Source organism: Monopterus albus, unplaced genomic scaffold (assembly GCF_001952655.1).
Source record: "Monopterus albus unplaced genomic scaffold, M_albus_1.0 scaffold17.1, whole genome shotgun sequence".
NCBI lineage: Eukaryota > Metazoa > Chordata > Actinopteri > Synbranchiformes > Synbranchidae > Monopterus > Monopterus albus.
Genome location: NW_018127897.1, coordinates 1,304,404 through 1,322,059, shown reverse-complemented (window position 1 = coordinate 1,322,059; position 17,656 = coordinate 1,304,404). Strand labels below are relative to the sequence as shown.

General features: G+C 40.3%; 1 protein-coding gene across 1 annotated transcript in view; it reads right to left on the bottom strand.

Annotated features, from left to right (window-relative positions):
• Positions 1–17,656, bottom strand: part of hcn4 (hyperpolarization activated cyclic nucleotide-gated potassium channel 4) — an 81,060-nt gene that overhangs the window by 10,560 nt on the left and 52,844 nt on the right. The window contains exons 6-8 of the mRNA XM_020592477.1: positions 11,339–11,485; positions 10,749–10,989; positions 64–228 (exon numbers count right to left, since the gene is read on the bottom strand). Of these exons, the coding sequence (XP_020448133.1) occupies positions 64–228; positions 10,749–10,989; positions 11,339–11,485 (553 nt within the window). The remainder of the gene's footprint in view (positions 1–63; positions 229–10,748; positions 10,990–11,338; positions 11,486–17,656) is intronic.

The window sequence follows — 17,656 nt, the reverse complement described above, 5'->3', positions numbered from 1 at the left end:
AGTAATAAAAGCAACTGAAAAGTTCTATCTTAAATTGCCTTTTTCTTTCTTTTCTTTTCTTACCAATACGGTCCAGCCTGTCAAGGGCAACAGTCTCAAAGGCCCTTCTCATCATAGGATATTCCTCCAGCACCTCATTGAAGTTGTCCACAGACAGTGAGTACAGACGACAGTAAGTATCTGCTCGGACACTGGCTGTCCTTCTGCCTCGTGTCAGCAAACAAATTTCTGAAATAAGACACAGAAAAAAAAAGAGATGTTATGTAGTGGGGTTAAATGGTGAAGCTCACCCGACTTTCACCAGAATAGTTATACCAGTATTCTATTGTAGATCTCGCTATCTGTGACAGACAGCTACTCTCATAAACACTCACTTCAATCACAATCAGAAAAAAAGCAGCAATGTGTTCCACCACTATGTTTGTATATTATACAAAGTATGCCACATTCCATACATACTGCATATGGAGCTAAAGGTCTGAGAAACTCCACCATATCTTAGCTGTAATGAACAAATGTTTTCCCCTGATATTTTCCATGACTACAGTGAGTAAAACAAACAAAGAACAACCATTTTCCCACAGACAATAACACCACTGTATTTTGCCTTTAGCTTATATAACATGACCTAAAGTATAGGATTATGTGTATCTTTTTGTTCCTCAGTAGATACTGTATGCTAAGTGACAAAGTAAATACACAAACATTTCTAAGTAAAATTTGAACTCTGGAGTTGTTTTATGTCTTATCATTATAAACTACAACTTTTCTTTAATCCATCAGTGCAACAATTAATGCAATTTTCAGAGCTTAGATGTCTGCCAGTCTTCATCTGCTGTGCCTGCTCAGGAAAAACAGTGCTCTAATTGACACGCTGCACTGATGTAGAGCTCTGGCACTGAGACATGTGTGTGGGGGCAAGTATGTCTGTACTGTATGTAGCTGTCGCATGTGCCTGCGTGCAATATTCAAGTGGGATGTGTCTATGTGAGAGCCCATGTCTGCATAGGATTTGTGTGTGTTTACGCAAATGGATGTGAGTGTATTACGTGTGCATGTGCATGCCAGTGTTTTATTCATGAGAACAGTAGGAGAGAGTCAGTTTTACCCTTTAACATACTGCACATCTATCAAATGCTGGTGCGTGTGTTTATATTGCACTAACCTTTAGTCACACATACAGCAAGAACCTCCTTGTACTATGGGGCAATGTCTGCTTTAATCAAAATATGTCTACTTCTGTCTGATGCAAAACATATGTTGGTATTCTGACAGTAAGCTGTATAGATGTGTATGAAAAAAATAATGTGCCTGGATGTTTTAGTGGCTTGTAACAATCATGATCAATCACATCAGCTCCTCCCATCAACCCCGCAAGCAGTGCTCATAATAACATTATAACAAATCTTTCCATTACTTAACTGTTTATATATACAGTATATCAATGCTGTCCATCCTCCTAGCATAAACTGGAAAGCTGTGTGAAATGTAACATACAGTATAACTGGGCAGTTTTTTTAACAGGAGCCCAGATGTTTGTGTGGTTAATTTGCAGCAGCCTGGTGGTGTTTAATCAAAGTAACTATGACACAACTGCTGTGCCTGATTACAGTTTGACAATGTGCACAACTCACATTATTGTAGGAACTGCAGATAGAAAACTTTCTGTATAGGATAGCAGAATCAGACAGCTGCATAGATACGTAACTGACCAACAGGGAAAGCCTTCACACATTCTGTCATTGACGGATGCTGGTATTTCACCTTCACTCTGCTTTTATGGCCTCACTGATCAGAATAAAACAATTTTAGTGCAACTTAATGTGTACAGGCAAGTGATACATGAATACAAAATATGATTCTGGATAAGCTTTTATAGAGGTGTCAAATGCAGTGCAGTGCATAGTTCACCTACCCTGAGCAGCCAGGTAGCACAAAAGTCATTGCCAGTGTGACTCCCACTACTGCACTTGTTCTTCCACTGGCAAGAAAATATGCTCCATGGTAAGGAGGGAAAACACCTCTACACTCACACACTTCTTTGTTTTTGTTGTGACTTATTTAGCCATAACCAAGTAAATACACACTACAGCTACTATACATCTGGATGAGTGAAATCTTACAGTATAATGTGGACAGAAAAACATTAACAACCAAACTATGCAAAGCAATCTTAACCAAGAGCCTTACAGTAAATAAAATCCCTTTATGACACCTAAGACAGTTTAATTTTTCTGTTTGGAGGGATTGCAAAAACAACTCTCAATATGATAAAAGCCAGTGAAAACCAGCACTAAACATGGCCTCAAAAACTAACATTGAGCAACGTGAACAGACACACGCACACACACACACACACACACACACACACACACAGAGTCAACAGTCTGTATTATGCATTCCAGGCATAGTGGTTGTATGGGATTGCATTAGATCGTTAAAGGACTGTATTCTTCTAGTCAGAGAGCGTGAAGTGGTTATGATGGTGTGCAATAGTTTGGAAATTGAGATGAGGGAACAGATAAAGGGAGAATGCCTGATTTAACAGGACAGTCAGGGAAGAATACAATAGAGTATGTAGTGTATATGAAGCATAAGAACAACCTCATGCAGTGAGAGAGTATGGGTGACTGGTCAAGTTATCAGCAGAGTTGTGTCAATGCGAAAGATGAAAAAAGTTGCCTTGCTTTTTTGTCTGTGCGCATGTGTATACACTGTGTGTTTTCACATGTGTTTGTGAGCATGTATTGTAAATGTGTGCTGACTGGGCAGCCCTGGCTGTAGATGTGGTGGGGGTCCATTTCCAGCAGCACTGCCCCAATAATCCCCTCAGGAGAGGTGCATCGTGGCTCTGTACTAAATCCTCTTGTCCTGTCGCTTTCTGGATGAAGCCAGCATTGCCAATGTGAGGTGGCAAGCTGCAGCGAGACCTCTGGCCTGATCTAACTGTCTTTGCAGAAAGCAAGTGAACCCCAGATACTTAGTGGTGCTATCTGAACTACAAGTGCAGAGAAGAGAAAAAAAGGAAAATCCATAGCTGGGAACTAAAACACAAGCGTCCAGTGGATATCTCTGAGTGCTGAGAGGCCAAATGCAAGAGACTGCTCTGAAGTTCGCTGTCCTAAATATTTTAATATTGGAAGTCAAGCTAAAGGTGGTGTTAAAATAAAAGATTCAATGTAAGTAAAAAAAATACTGAGTTTGGTACAAAAATGGTGAATGTATTTTTAGAGACTGCACCCATTGCATCTACTCACACAATTGTAGCTAACATGAGGGGGGTAATTTGAGAAAGAAATTGCATTTATTTAAATTGAACAATTCAGGTGTTTATTACTCTCTGTTTTGCAATTTCTCTCCAATAATATGTTTAATATTTATGAAGCCTATGTAGATTTTTATCTACATTAATATAGAGCACAAAATGTGCAGTACTGATAGATATTCAAATGAATAATCTTATGTATATAATGTGTAAAATACATTAATTATTAAAACATTTGTATCATTTGTATTGCTATTTATTTAAGGTGCTTTTCAGAAGTTTGTTTTTATTTCTGTATTTTTCCCCAGTGACACTTTTCATCACAGAGCATCACAATTCAGCCAATCACACACTCCTTTCTTTTTCAGCAAGCAGGATCATCAACAGCTGCTGTAGTTAGCCAGCGAGCTCTTGTTAGCCAGAGCAACAACAATGTCAAAGCAATCCTACGTATATAGTGAGGAAATAATGAAATAAATAGTAATGAAGTTAAAATGAAAGGAAATATTCCTTTACAATTTATTGGCTAATTTATACAATTAACTCAGCTTATTCATCTGATTATTTATTACATATTTTTGTTAAAGTGAACACTTTCTGGCTCCACAGCACTACCCTAAACATAAAATATGTTATACGGCTGAAGAAAAAGTGAACTTCTACACCGCACTGTTTAAATTGAGACGGCTTTTGCGAATGGTTCGTGAGTTACATTCAGTTTATTTCCGAATGCTCTACTCCCACTGCTTGCTCACGTCTCCTGTGACCCATCTCATTGCTCCGCAAATCCTGCATGACATGATAGAACAGGCTTAGCTGGTGTAGCACTGCTTGTATTTTGTAAGGGGCGTGTGTTTTGTCTTCAAACTGAATGCCACTTCTACAGATATTCATTTCTGTGTTGTCCTTACTAACAATGAGATAATTCATAATTTCCACCAAATTGTGGGCTTTGTTAGCTCAAATTAGCAAAGCTACAATATCAGCATAAAACTGATAACTGGCTGCATAAATACACCATTGTACTCAACATTCTTCATTCTAAAAACAACATTTAAGAGAAAGAATAAAAAAGTATAAAATATATGCAAAAATGCAAATCTTACAATAAACCTATAAGTACTATTTGGTTACTGCTTCCTATGTTGTCCCCCTAATATCCTGTTGGAGTTTGTCTGGGCCAACAGTGATATTTGTTTCTAAAATTGTGTTGGCAAGTTAGTGTAGTAGACTCAACGTTGCTACACTTTCTAGAAGGAAAACTGCATCTCGGCACTAGAAGATGTTCCTTGGCTTGCAGCCATGATGTGTTTCATCTTCAAACTTAAGTGACAATGTATTAATCAAAATAGAATGAAACTAATTAAAACTGGATGTTGTTTTGGGAAAGGAGGACTGAGACATTATGTGACTTGGGTGAGCAAACACATGACTGGTCTTCTGCTGGATGATGCAGCCCATGTGTCCTTACTGGAAAGATGCGTCCCCTGGGTTACCTGCACCAGGTCTCCAAGTCTCAAAGAGCAGACTGCATGCCACGCAATATGTCAGTGTGTGTGTTTGTGAAAGAGAAAGCAAGGAAGGGTTAAAAAATAACATGAGACATCATGTGTGCATTATTGTGTTTACACGGTGTGTGCATGTTTGTTTTCACACTGTGAAACAGGAGGGAGAATCTATTGATTACATGTCAGTAGAATATGTGAAGGAAACATGCTTTAACTCTTTCTTTAATTAAAATGTAACTCTAATAAATGGGATGAGATGAAACTGAATTGTAAAATGTAGTCTTTACAGTACTAAAATAAATAGCCTGTACTTAGGTTCAAAATTAAAGGACTCATTCACTGGTTTGATCTCAGATTTAAATAAAATGATGACCTTGTTCACCTTCTCACCTACCTTAATTAAACACAGTCAAATTAGTTGTATGCTCACAGTTTTATTAAACACTCTCTCTTACTATGCCTGCACTAGAAGCAGGACGTTCAGGAAAATACAGTCAATAATAAACAACTCTCTCCAAGCTAAGACTGGTGCAAGAGAGGCTGTTGTGCAGAGATTTAAACATATAAAATGTTAATACCCATGAAGTGTGTTGTTCAGAATTCTCTAATAAAGACAAATCATTAAAGAGTAAAAGGTTAAACAGATTAATGAGTAAATGAACTCAGTGGAAATGGAAGTCGCACAGTCGCACATGAATGAATGAGCTGGATCATACATATTCTTCAGGTATATAATGCATTAACATTTAAGGAATAACAGTAAACAGCTGAAAGCCTTTTTGTCTTTGTATCATCAAAAAGCAACTTGACTGTCCATCCACAGAAACATTAAAATCTACATGTATGACAGAAAGCAGGTACAGTACAACATGCATGTGCTATGTCTGTTTTCATGTGCAAATGAACATGCTGGTCTTTCAGTGTGCTGTTAAACATGGGGATGCTTATTTATGATGTGACTGCATGTATGTATGTTTGCACCTGCTTTACTCATTGCTTACAAGTGTGCATGGATGTGAATTGATGAGTATGAGCAGGGCTGCTTGGCCTGTGATGAAGTATCTGTGTCCTGCAGCTTGGCAAAGCAAAGCTCAACTGGACTCTGGGTCCTGCTGTCAGCTCCCATCCCCCTCTGACTTTTGTGTTAGGAAGGTACAGAATACGCAATAACACAACATTCCAGAAGCAAACGATGTGCATATGAAAAAAATGCTAATCTACACATAAAGTCCTTATTTTAATAGTGTCCAATGTTCAAAAGGTAAACTGTATTTGAAGTCATTGTTCTGTGAATATTATTTTGTCGTGCTACTGACATGGCTCTAGGGATAACAGTGCTGGCCAGTGTGTCTGCCCACCACTTTGTCTGGATTACATGTCAACAACTGGACAGACTACAACAAAATTTTGTACAAGCATATATTGTCCCCAAAGGATGAAGCCTAGTGACTTTCATGATCCCCTGACTTTACCACTATCATCACCATGAGTTTCACAGTTCTGAGAAAACTGACGCATTGGAGGATGGAATGGTGAACCAGTGGTTAGCGCTGTCGACCCGCAGCAAGAAGGTTCTGTGTTCAAGCCCTAGCTAACCCAGTGCTCCTCTGCATGGAGTTTGCATGTTCACCCTGTCTGGGTTCTTTTCAGGTACTCTGGCATCCACCCAGAGTCCAAAGACATGCATCTTAGGTTGACTGGGAAAGACTCCTGTAGGAGTGTGTGTGGTTGTCTGTCTCTAAGTGTCACCCAGTGTCAGATGGGATTGGCTCCAGTCCCCCATGACCCTCTTCAGTATAAGCATAGATAATGAATGGATGACCTATTGGATGAACTTCTGCAAAATTTGATTCAGACATTTCTGCCCTCCTTCAGATTATTAGCATTAATGCTAGCACCATCATCAGATCAAAATTTAACTTTGTCCAGTATTTTGGTTTACAACATTCCCATCAGCGTCAGCACATGGCGAACATCGTTAACTTGCTTGTTGGCAGTTTCTCTGATCATCTTTGCATGATGATGTTAGCATTTAGGTCAAAGCATCATTTTGACTAAGTAAAGCCTCCCACTTGCAGTGTGAGAGTGGCTCCATTCAAATGAGGGAGAGGGCTGATGTTTTGAACATCAGATTTAGATTGTCTTTTTTAGTTGACAATATAGTAAAATTATTTATTATGCCTCTCTCCAAAATTGCTCCTTGCAAATTCAACTTATGCATGAAATGTATATTTTAAAGTTGATTGATGGTAACTTTTTTCATCTTTCACATTGACAGTGTCTGATATACACTATTAATGGTTTGGTTCCTGGTTACTACATTATGACTTATGTGGCTACTGTAAATATTGCTTTTCTTGGTAAATAATAAGATTTGATGAATGTCCTCCTATTGGATGTATTTGATTTTATCCTATGTCCTACCCAATATCACCAAGTAGTTTTTTTCTGTATGCAATACAATATGATACAATACTGTATGATATGATGTTGTGTATTATGTGGCATCGCATTATATTCCAGTTGACTGCATTTAAAGAGCTGACAACTCTTCAAAACTGTCATATCAAAACAGAGCACTGCATCATATATCATTGTATACTATCCAACCTGTCACACTGGGAAAGACTGCTCTATATATCATCATATTCCCCAGTCAGCTGCTGCACCGCCTCAAGCTTCATGTGACGCTGCTTCAAAATACTGTAAGAGGTGCAGTCTGGGTGGCCATTTGGCAGCTCAACAGCACGGCCAGTCAGAGAGGGGGGAAATGGAAAAAGAATGGAGAACTGGGAGGAATATTAGCTCCCTAACCCACAACTTCACAAGAATATGTCTTTAGAAAGCACCAGGGCAGCACGGTGGCACAGTGGTTAGCACTGTTGCCTCACAGCGAGAAGGTTCCGGGTTCGGGCCCCACCTGGGACCCTTCTGTGTGGAGCATGTTCTCCCCGTGCTTGCGTGGGTTCTCTCCGGGTACTCCGGCTTCCTACCACAGTCCAAAGACATGCAGCTTAGGTTGATTGGTGTCTCTAAATTGCCCATAGGAGTGAGTGTGTGTGTGCATGTCTGTGGTTGTTCGTCTATGTGTTAGCCCTGCGATGGATTGGCGACCTGTCCAGGGTGTACCCCACCTTTGCCCGATTGCCAGCTGGGATTGGCTCCGCCGCCCCCCTTCCCCGTGACCCCGTTCGGGGACTAAGCGGTACAGAATGAATGAATGAAAGAACCATTCATAGAGAACCGGTCAAAGATTGAGCAAAGCCAAAAAAGATAGCACACTGTGGAGTCAACTTATTTCCCTCCTCCACCCAGGCCACTCAGTCTCTATCTCACAAACCCCTCCTCCCCCAACTTACAGAGCTGCTACAAGCCACTCACTCAGAGGCAAAGTGAGCCATCTTAGAGGTACAATGAAAGGCAGCTTTTTATAAGCACCTCTGACTGGCGTGCAGGGCCATCACAAGGTCACTGAGCTCTACTCCACAACCAAGAGAGAGGCACAGTCTCCACTGGTAAAACATCAGTTACTGAAGGCAACACAGGATGAACTATAAGAACACAATAACTTGCTTGGTCTCTGCACTGAGAGGTCAAGGAAGATGCTGTTTAGATAAGTGTTTCAATACTGAACTATAAAGGTAGAAAGAGGTAAGTGGAGGTGGGGTTGGAGGGTGCATGTTTTCTTTCTGAGTCCTGAGCAGCATCCAGAGAGTGAGCTTGGCAGCAGTCCTTGTCTCCCTTGGCGTTAGTACTGCAGTCACAATACATTTCCCATCTCCGCTGGATTGTGTGCCGGCTGGCGCTGCTATCCAGGACATGTCGTGTCCGCTTTAGACTTGAGGCTCTCTGGCTTGAGCTAATCCAACAGCTAACACACTGGAGCAGACTGCTGAGTATATACACTGTAATTGTGTAAATAATTCAGGTTGTGTAGGAGTGAATGAGTTGTGGTACATAGGTTTTCTGAGATGTTGATGAAAGTATACAAACACTATTTGTTGTACTGTAAATTGGATCCTGCTAGCACTAAGTGTGTCTGACAAAACAGAAGGCTCTTAAACAACTGGATGACTTCTGTTCCTTATTCCCATGCTCACACAATCACAAGCACACCCCTCACACACCCAAAACTTTGCAGTCCAAGTGGAGCAGATTTTGGTTTGCTGGTCCATATTCTTAAAAGGAAAAGAACTCATAGCTTTTGACATCCTGCTTGCTGATACTGACAGCCACACTGAGATCCACATGTGGTACAGACTCCCTGTGCTGATCCTGCACCAATTAATTTCATGAATGACTAACTTGTGTTCGGTAAGAAACTCCCAATGGCTCTAGGCTTTACCTCACTAGCCCTCACCCTCACACCCCCAGAGGAGTGGCACTGCCAAGAATAGCCATAGCATAATGGAGTCAAAAGCCTTGTGTCTACAATGCGCAATAAGAAAATAATTACAGATCCAGTGGTTAGGATTAAACAAGAAAGTCAGTCTCTGTTCCAAAACCAGAGCATGTTACACTACTCATGTTTATTCAAGGAAAACAAAGGGAAATTTAGATGTAGTCACCCCTAATGCATTTAGATGATAATGTTGTCTAGAGTACAGCAGAGCAGTGGTTAGTGCTGTCGTTTCCCAGCAAGAAGGTTATGGGTTCAGTTGCCAGCCAAACCGGAGCCTTTCTGTGTGGAGTCTGCACGTTCTCCCTGTGCCTGTGTGGGTTCTCTCCGGGTACTCCGGCTTCCTCCCACAGTCCAAAGACATGTAGCTTAGGTTGACTGATGACTCTAAATTGCCCGTAGGAGTGAGTGTGAGTGTGTGTGGTTGTTTGTCTATATGTCAGCCCTGTGATGGACTGGCAACCTGTCCAGGGTGGACCTGACCTCTTGCCCAGTGTCAGCTGGGATTGGCTCCAGAACCCTTATGCCCTATTCAGGTTAAGTGATATAAATAATGGATGGATGGATGTTTTCTAGAGTATTCTCAGTTCAGAGTGTTTGAGTGGCATAAAGTCCAGACTGTCACATGACCTGTGCGAGGACCAGGATGCATGCTCTAGAAATTAGCCTACATGCTCACTGAAACTTTCATAATCTGAATCCTACCTCACTGATGAGTGACCTAAGGAGGACATGTGGGCACTTTTTGGACATTATTTGAGACAGCACAGCCCTAGAGAGAGTGGCAGCTATGCTGTCTAAAATGTTGATTAGTTTTGGCATGTGTAGAGATACGTAGATTGCCTACCATCTTTTCGTTATTTCTCTAGAACCCCAGGAGACAGGGCAAGGAGATGGACTTGAGCCAGCAAAGTGTAATTAAACTTCCACACGCAGGTCGTGTACTGTTAAACGCTTTGCCACCATTTCTCATTACATAACAGTGTAGTCTAAATGATATGCTGTCACTGTGCAAATTAATTGGTATTTGGTGAGGGCAGAGTGGCAGCATTGTCTCCTGCATGTGTCCTAGGGTCGATGGGATCATGAGAGGGCTACGCATTGTCTGACTCTGATTAAGAACATAACACGAGTTAAGTGCATAAGAATTCTGGGTTATCATACAAGTCATAAGCATTCATATGTTATGTAATTTCTCAGCTTTCTCACCTATTTGACCTTTGGATGCAGATTTCTTAATTCACACTAATGCAAGTGTTGCCCTACATTTAAAAGACAGCTCACGATGTGAAATAAAGAAAAAAGTCCTGCATAAACCATGAAGAAGAATTGTAAGTGAGGTGACAAGCAGTGCACAACACAGCACTTCAGGCTCATGACAAGCTAATATCTGATTCAGAATAGCATTATCCAAATGCTGTTGCCTTCACCTATCAATATTCAGACTCAGGCCAACCTCTAAATGATAGCAACATTAATATTAAAATGAAGCAGATTAAAACTCCACAGGGCGTGTATGTGAGTGTGTGTGTGTGTGTGTGCCTTTTGAGTTTGGTGCAACGCCAGCTTGTCTTACCCCCAAAGTAGGAACCATCTGAGAGCTTGGTCTCCTTATTGCCTTTGGTTAGTACACTGACAACCCCATGTTGTATGAAGTACATTTTCTTGCCAATGGTGCCCTCCCTGATGATGTAATCCCCAGGTTGGAACACCTCAAACTTCAGCTTGGTGAGCATGGAGGTGACAAAGTTGGGGTCGGCGTTGGCAAACAGAGGCATGGATGCCACCAGCTTTCGACAGTTAAAGTTGATGATTTCCTGTTTAAGCACACAGAGAAAGATTGAAAACAGAAGTTAGTAAGAATATCAGAAAAGAGTTGGAGCTTTACAAAATGCATTGAGCTGTCACAGTTTCAGACCAGAGGAATAATAAAGTAACAACAGGAAAAATGTCGGCTGTGCAGAGACCTTTTCTGCTCTTCTCTCAGTTTTATTTTAGTTTGGATTTAGCCTCAAATATATATATACAGTATATACTGTATGTAAGGGTAAAATGTCTGTGAATTTGAACTGAACTGAGAGAAATGTCAAGCAATACATGGGTTTTTGAAAGCATCATAGCCGCATGTGCAGCGGATTCAAACCCAGATGAAAGCATTCATCCCACCTCTCGGAGTGGTTCGTTGAGCTCTCCCAGGATGCTCTCCTCATCAAACATCTTGCCCTGGTAACGGTGCTCGTAGTAGTCATGGATTCTCTGCCTCATATCTGCGGGTAGCTTATGAAAGGACATGTACTGCTCCACCTGTTTGTACTGCAGGGACACACAGACACATAACAGTCAGGTTACTCAAATGCCATAGTCCAGGAAGAAAAGGAGTCAGATTATGCCTCTTACACTGTCTCTGTCTCTCATGAAAGACAGAAGGCAGTGGTGTTTGATGTTTAGTCATGCTGATAATGTACAAGGATCTTGGAAACAATTCTCATGGCTAATCTGGATTCCCATGAAAATGGTCTCAAAGTAAAGTAACCGTGTCACTCCAGTATCTAGTTGGAGTTGTCAATTTCTGTGTCTGTTTCAGTGTTCATTTGTATGTCCATTTTCAAAGTGCACACCAGTAGGACATGTTTGTGTAAAGAATTTAATATAAAACACTGTGTTGCTGCATTTAGACAGCTTTAGGTAAAATCCCTATGGTGTAGGGACAGGGCTGCCATTTGTACAGATACATTATTATTGTGAAATTATATGTTTATATGCTTTTATTTTGTGTTATGTTATTTATTTTATTTGTGAATTTTTTGCTAACACACAATACGTACTGTAGAGCTACTCAGTCGACAATAAATTAAACAATTATAAAATCATTAAAAATGTTTAAGAAAATTTGAACCTATATGATAACCACTATATAACAACACAAATGTATCTTACTGATAATGGATATTTAGAGTATACATGAGAAACAACAAACAAAGCCTTGTGGTTCCTCAAACACAGACAAAGACCAACTGTCATTGGTGTTTCTGTTTTATAGTGGAGACTGTGTGTGTGTGTGTGTGTGTATCATCCTGTCTTTATCCTGTTTGTTAAAAATCAAAGTATTACAATGCGTGTCAGATGGCCTTTCACTGATTCTGCAGTACTGGAAGCAAAGTCATAGATCAAAGCCAAATGAGATCACCTTGGGAATAATAACAGGAAGAATTCTTGACCCTCAGTGAAAGAAAAAAAAAGAAATTAACAATTCATATGGCAACGCTGGAGGTGGTCTTTGATCACCATTTCTACACTGCCAGCAGCCATGCCACTCAGTGACATGGCTGACCTCAGATGTCTTATACTCTGTTATCTGACGCTCCTACTCCAGTCATCACTAATCCTAGGGGAAATCATCAAAAGGACGATCTTGTGGAAATATAGCACAGTAAATAAGGACGACTGTCTCATGCATGTCAGGCTTCCTGGAAATCAGGGGGGGGAAAGCAACTCGTACTAGTTTTAGAATCACTGGTGGAAGAAGTATTCACATTCCTTACTTAAGTAAAAGTATATTCAAAATGTTACTTAAGTAAAAGTACAAAGTATTAGCATCAAAACATACTAAAATAACTAAAAGTAAAAGTACTCATTAGGCAGAATGGCACATTTAACATGAATGCATATTATACTATTAAAGTATAATTGCTTTTTTTCTGTTTGACCATATTTATTTATTGACTTTTATTTTTTTTATTGCAACAATAACGCATTTACAGGACAAAAGACATAACATAGCAGATGAGACACCAGACATTAACAAACGAGACAAAGAGATTATTAAATTAAGTTGTGTGTGTGAAAGTGTGTGCGTGTATCCAAATCTATGCAGACTGATAATCAGTACTTATTAAAGAAAAATAATGTATTTGACCAGAGCCTTCCGTGTCCCTTGCAGACAGAGGAAACAGTCTGGTGTCACTTTGTGCATACTGATGATACAGCCCCCTCAGTTGTGACCAGTCTACAAACTGTTGCATGGCCCTGCTTGTAATAATGCTTTTAAATGCATTGTTAGGTGCACAATGAGAGTCATAAACAGCGCACACTGCAAACAGTTTTATGCACATACAAAAACACAACAAGAAATGCAGCAGATAAGGCAGAATAGTTGGACTATCAGTCTGCAGTCAAACACTACGAAACTGCTCAGATGATGTACTTACAATATCACTTTGCCTCTCAGGGACTGTCAAGTGAAATAGTTGACAATTTATATGTGCCATTGCTGCGTAAAGTGAGCTGGAAAATTAAATACTTGCACAAGCAAGAATAAGATGTGGAAAGAAGGCTTTCAGATATCCAGTCTCTGGGCATCAGTGGGGAGATGGATGAGTTCTGTCATGGGGTGAGGGTTTCAGTCTTTATCCCCACAATCCCTTTGGCATAAAATTGAGCATTTACTGATCTGGTGATTAAACAGAATCCTTTCATAGAAAAAACTTGTGCTTCACTCCTCCAAGAGATGGAAAGCTATAAAAAACAATGAAATACATCTCCAGCTGCAGTGAAGGTGGCTTGTCTGTGTGTGATGCCAGGGTGAGGATGACAAGTTTAACCCCCATTCTGCATCTTGTCTAATGTCCATATGTCTCCTGCACAGCAGGAGTGGTGTTTCAAAGGCATGAACTGTCATATCCTTTGATGTGTCTCCCAGCCTTGTTTTTACATTTGTTTAAGAAGAAAAAAAAGTCAACATATAATAGTCAGCATCTGATATATCCATTTATCCTCAGCTTTGCACCTTGCTGGAATTTGGTTCTCCCTGCATGAAAGAGCATTATCATGATGAGTACAACAGAACTACATACAGTAGTAGCTTGGCGTTTCACTCAAAGGCATTTCATATTTTCTAATGACTGCTGAGCCTCAGGGGAGCTGACAGGGATGTAAAGACACCAATCATGGGGGAGGGGGGGCTCTCCTGGTGCTGTGATGGGCTGATAACACCCTCTGTGACAGGAAATTATCTTATTGCTGTACAGCCACCATCACAGTGCCCTGCTCTCCTGCTCTACGTGGCTAAATCAATTCAGAGTCAGCATTAAGTAGGTAATCATTCTACCATCAGCCTCTCTTTCTGCCCTCTGAAAACCAGGGGGCTCAATCAGCGGGGAAATGGTGGGTGGGGGCTCTTCAAAACCTAAATGTAGCCAATGATAACCACAGGATTCTTTCTTTCTTTCATTAGTTTGTTCTTTCAGGAATGCAATCATTTTTAAGATAAGGCAATTAATACTACTTTCATATCCATATAGTAACAATGAGCAGCCAGTTAACACATGGAGAAAAAGGTGATCTAGTCCAAACATTTGTCCAAGTGTAACAAAATCCACCTTAATACTCAAGTACCAAATAGGCCTTTTCCTCTGTAGGACCACACAGTTCATAACAGAATGTGTAACCCTTGTTTTGTTCTTTTCATTAGTGTAACAAACACAATATGTAAATGTACACCAATACTAATTTAACGAGTTGACTATAAACAAATCAACAAAGATGTCACATTTGTGCAAGTTCTGCTTGTTCAGCAACTGTTTGAGAAACTGATCATACAGTCCCCATTACTGGCAGATTTTCTGGTAGTCTTTGGGAAATGAATGTAAGTTAATGTACAGACCTAGTAAGCACCAAAAACGGGGGTGGGTGGGGGGGGGGGGCAACATTACAGTTGCATACTCTGCCCACTAAGCTGCGTTGTCAATTCACAATGCTTAGTTTTGATCTTCCTCCATATGGCCATTCTCTGGGCTCTATCCCACTTGTACGTCTCTTTTCTTTTCAGACTCTCTATTCTTTTATCATACTTTTCATTTCCCCAGTTCCCTTCTCTCTCATGTAGCTCTCCAAGCAGAGGCATTTTTTTTTACCAAATAAAACATGAATAATTCATTTCCCAAAAGAAATGTCAGCCACTTAATTATACTTTCTAAATATTTATTTTTCTCCAGTGTTCTGTCTCCTTCTCCAAACTGTGTGTTGCATGGTCAAAAGTTATGGAATATATAATAAATCTAGCCGATGTATTAAATATTTGCATTCACAAATAAGCAGGAAAAATGAGTACCAGACAACTTAGAAATTCATGTTACTGAGATTCTCGAACACTTTTCTTCTTTTGAAATACATGTGCTGTGGGCAGACATTTACTATATACTGCCATGGCAGAGATGCATCAAGCCGGTGTCAAAAAACTAGCAACAACGAAGGCCGACCTCTGCGTCGCCTCAAAACAGCTACTGTTTAAAGCTGCTTCTAGTCTGATAAGTTGTAATGACGCTGGCGCTCTCTACCCTTGGTCTTTTGCATGTAGAACAAGAAAGGAGGTTGTGGAGGCTAAACACAAGGAGAAACTGCACTAAGTGGGTGAAATCATGGATACTACAGTGACAGGTTGAAGGGGCTTTCCTGAACTGTTCTATTCCTGTGCTTTGATTCGCTAAGCTCAGCAACCAACCACAGTGGTCTCTCTCTCACAGATGACTAGCACCAATGGTGTGGGACACATCGGAAGGATGAGACCCGACAGACCCTCAATGGCCCAATGGTGGCCAACAGTCAATCGTTGACTTGATGTGTCTCTGCCCTTATGTGTATTCTATTATGGTAAGATGAGTACAATTATTCCTCATTCCACCAGTCATGAATAAGCTCTATTAACTGTGAAGACACCCACTACATGCTCAAGGTGTGGTAATGTGGCACTGAGGAGAATGTTGGTCCGCCAGTCCATCACTTGAACAACAAGCAAATAGATTACCATGTAATTTTTAACTGTTCTGTCCAATACTTAGGTTTACAACTAAATATCGGATGCAATCTTAATCAGTCTCTCAGCTGTATTTTATGTTTGGTAGTAATTAGGAAGGGCAGCACAGTGGTGTAGTGGTTGACACTGGAACCTCACAACAACAAGGTTTGAGGCTTGAACCTGCCCGTTAATCACAGTCATTCTCTGTGGAAGTTGCATTTTCTCCCTTTTCCTATGTGGGTTTCCTCTCTGACCTCCAACTACCAGTACAGTTAGGTTAAGTGGCAACACTAAAATGTGTACCTGACCTCTCGCCCAATTTCAGCTGGGATTGGCTGCAGCTCCTCAATGACCCTGTGGATGATAAGTGGTATAGCTAACAGATGGATGCTAATTAAAAAATGTTAGCATGCTAACAAGTTAAATTACTATTGTTTTACTCAACATCAACCATCCATCTGTGGGCTAACCTATAGAGAAGGCAGACCCTTGATTTGAATTATAAATAGGAATGTGTGCCCCTGTGTCTGCATACCCATGAGGGTATATGCAAAGTATGAATTCTGCTTAATAAGTACACTTAAGCTCCTCACCATGGTGACAGCTTTGCATTGGGCTGATTGTATGTTGATATCCTGGCATAACCTCCAAGTTACATCAACTTTCAACCACCAAGCTGCTGCTGTTCAAAATCAATCACAGAGATGACCAGACAAATATTTAGCCTAAATAAGAAAAAGTACTAAAACTGCATATTTTGCTTCTTGCATTGAAGAAGCAATTTTTCCAATTTTATCAAATTTCTCCCTCTCATGACTATTTACTGTATTTCTAAAGGGCTTGACTCGGGGACTGAAGTGGAGGAGCAAAAGATCTCTAGATCAGCCTTGGGCCTCTTATTAACTATTCCCCAAAGAGCCATGTTTAATTGCCAAGTGTTAATTAAAGCTTTAAAGGGGAGGGGCTGCAGGGCCTCACTGTCATTTCCTTTTAAAGCCACTGGGGACAGGCATGCCACAACACACTACTCATATATAGGTCTCTTCTGGGCATCACTGATTTCACTGCTAGCTACCAAGAAAAAACAGAGCTGAGAAAAAAAACTAAGACGAGAATGCTCAAAAGGATCAGAGAGCTTGTCTAAATTGAGAAAGACAACACGGATCACAAGTCACCTACAAATGAATGTGATTATACTCTTTGTTTGGTGTCTCCATCCCTATCTCTGTATGCTGTATATGTACATTTCCACTGCAGAGGGTGACAGTGACAGATAAGCTGTGGCTTACAAAGAGCTGAAATGGCAGGCATATAGTCACATGTGCAGCCAGATAATAGTTCTCAACATGCCTGAGACAAGAGGGGGATCCTTGGGGGAATTTGGCAGAGAACCTATTCCAGTGAATGGGTAAGACAGAGCGTCAGTGTGGACACTCTAATAGATTAGTGAATAATATAATTACTGAATTGTTATAATACTACAGGCGTTTATACTACAGTAAGGATAATTAAGGATAAGGATAATCATACTTAATCAATACTTAAAAACTGAAAAATTCATTGTGTTTTGTCATATAGTAATCAATATTCTGAAGTAGTTTAAAAAACAATCATTAAGTCAGTTTTACATTAAATTGGTGGTTGGAAGTTGATGTAATTTGGAAGTTATGCCAGGATATCACCATACAATC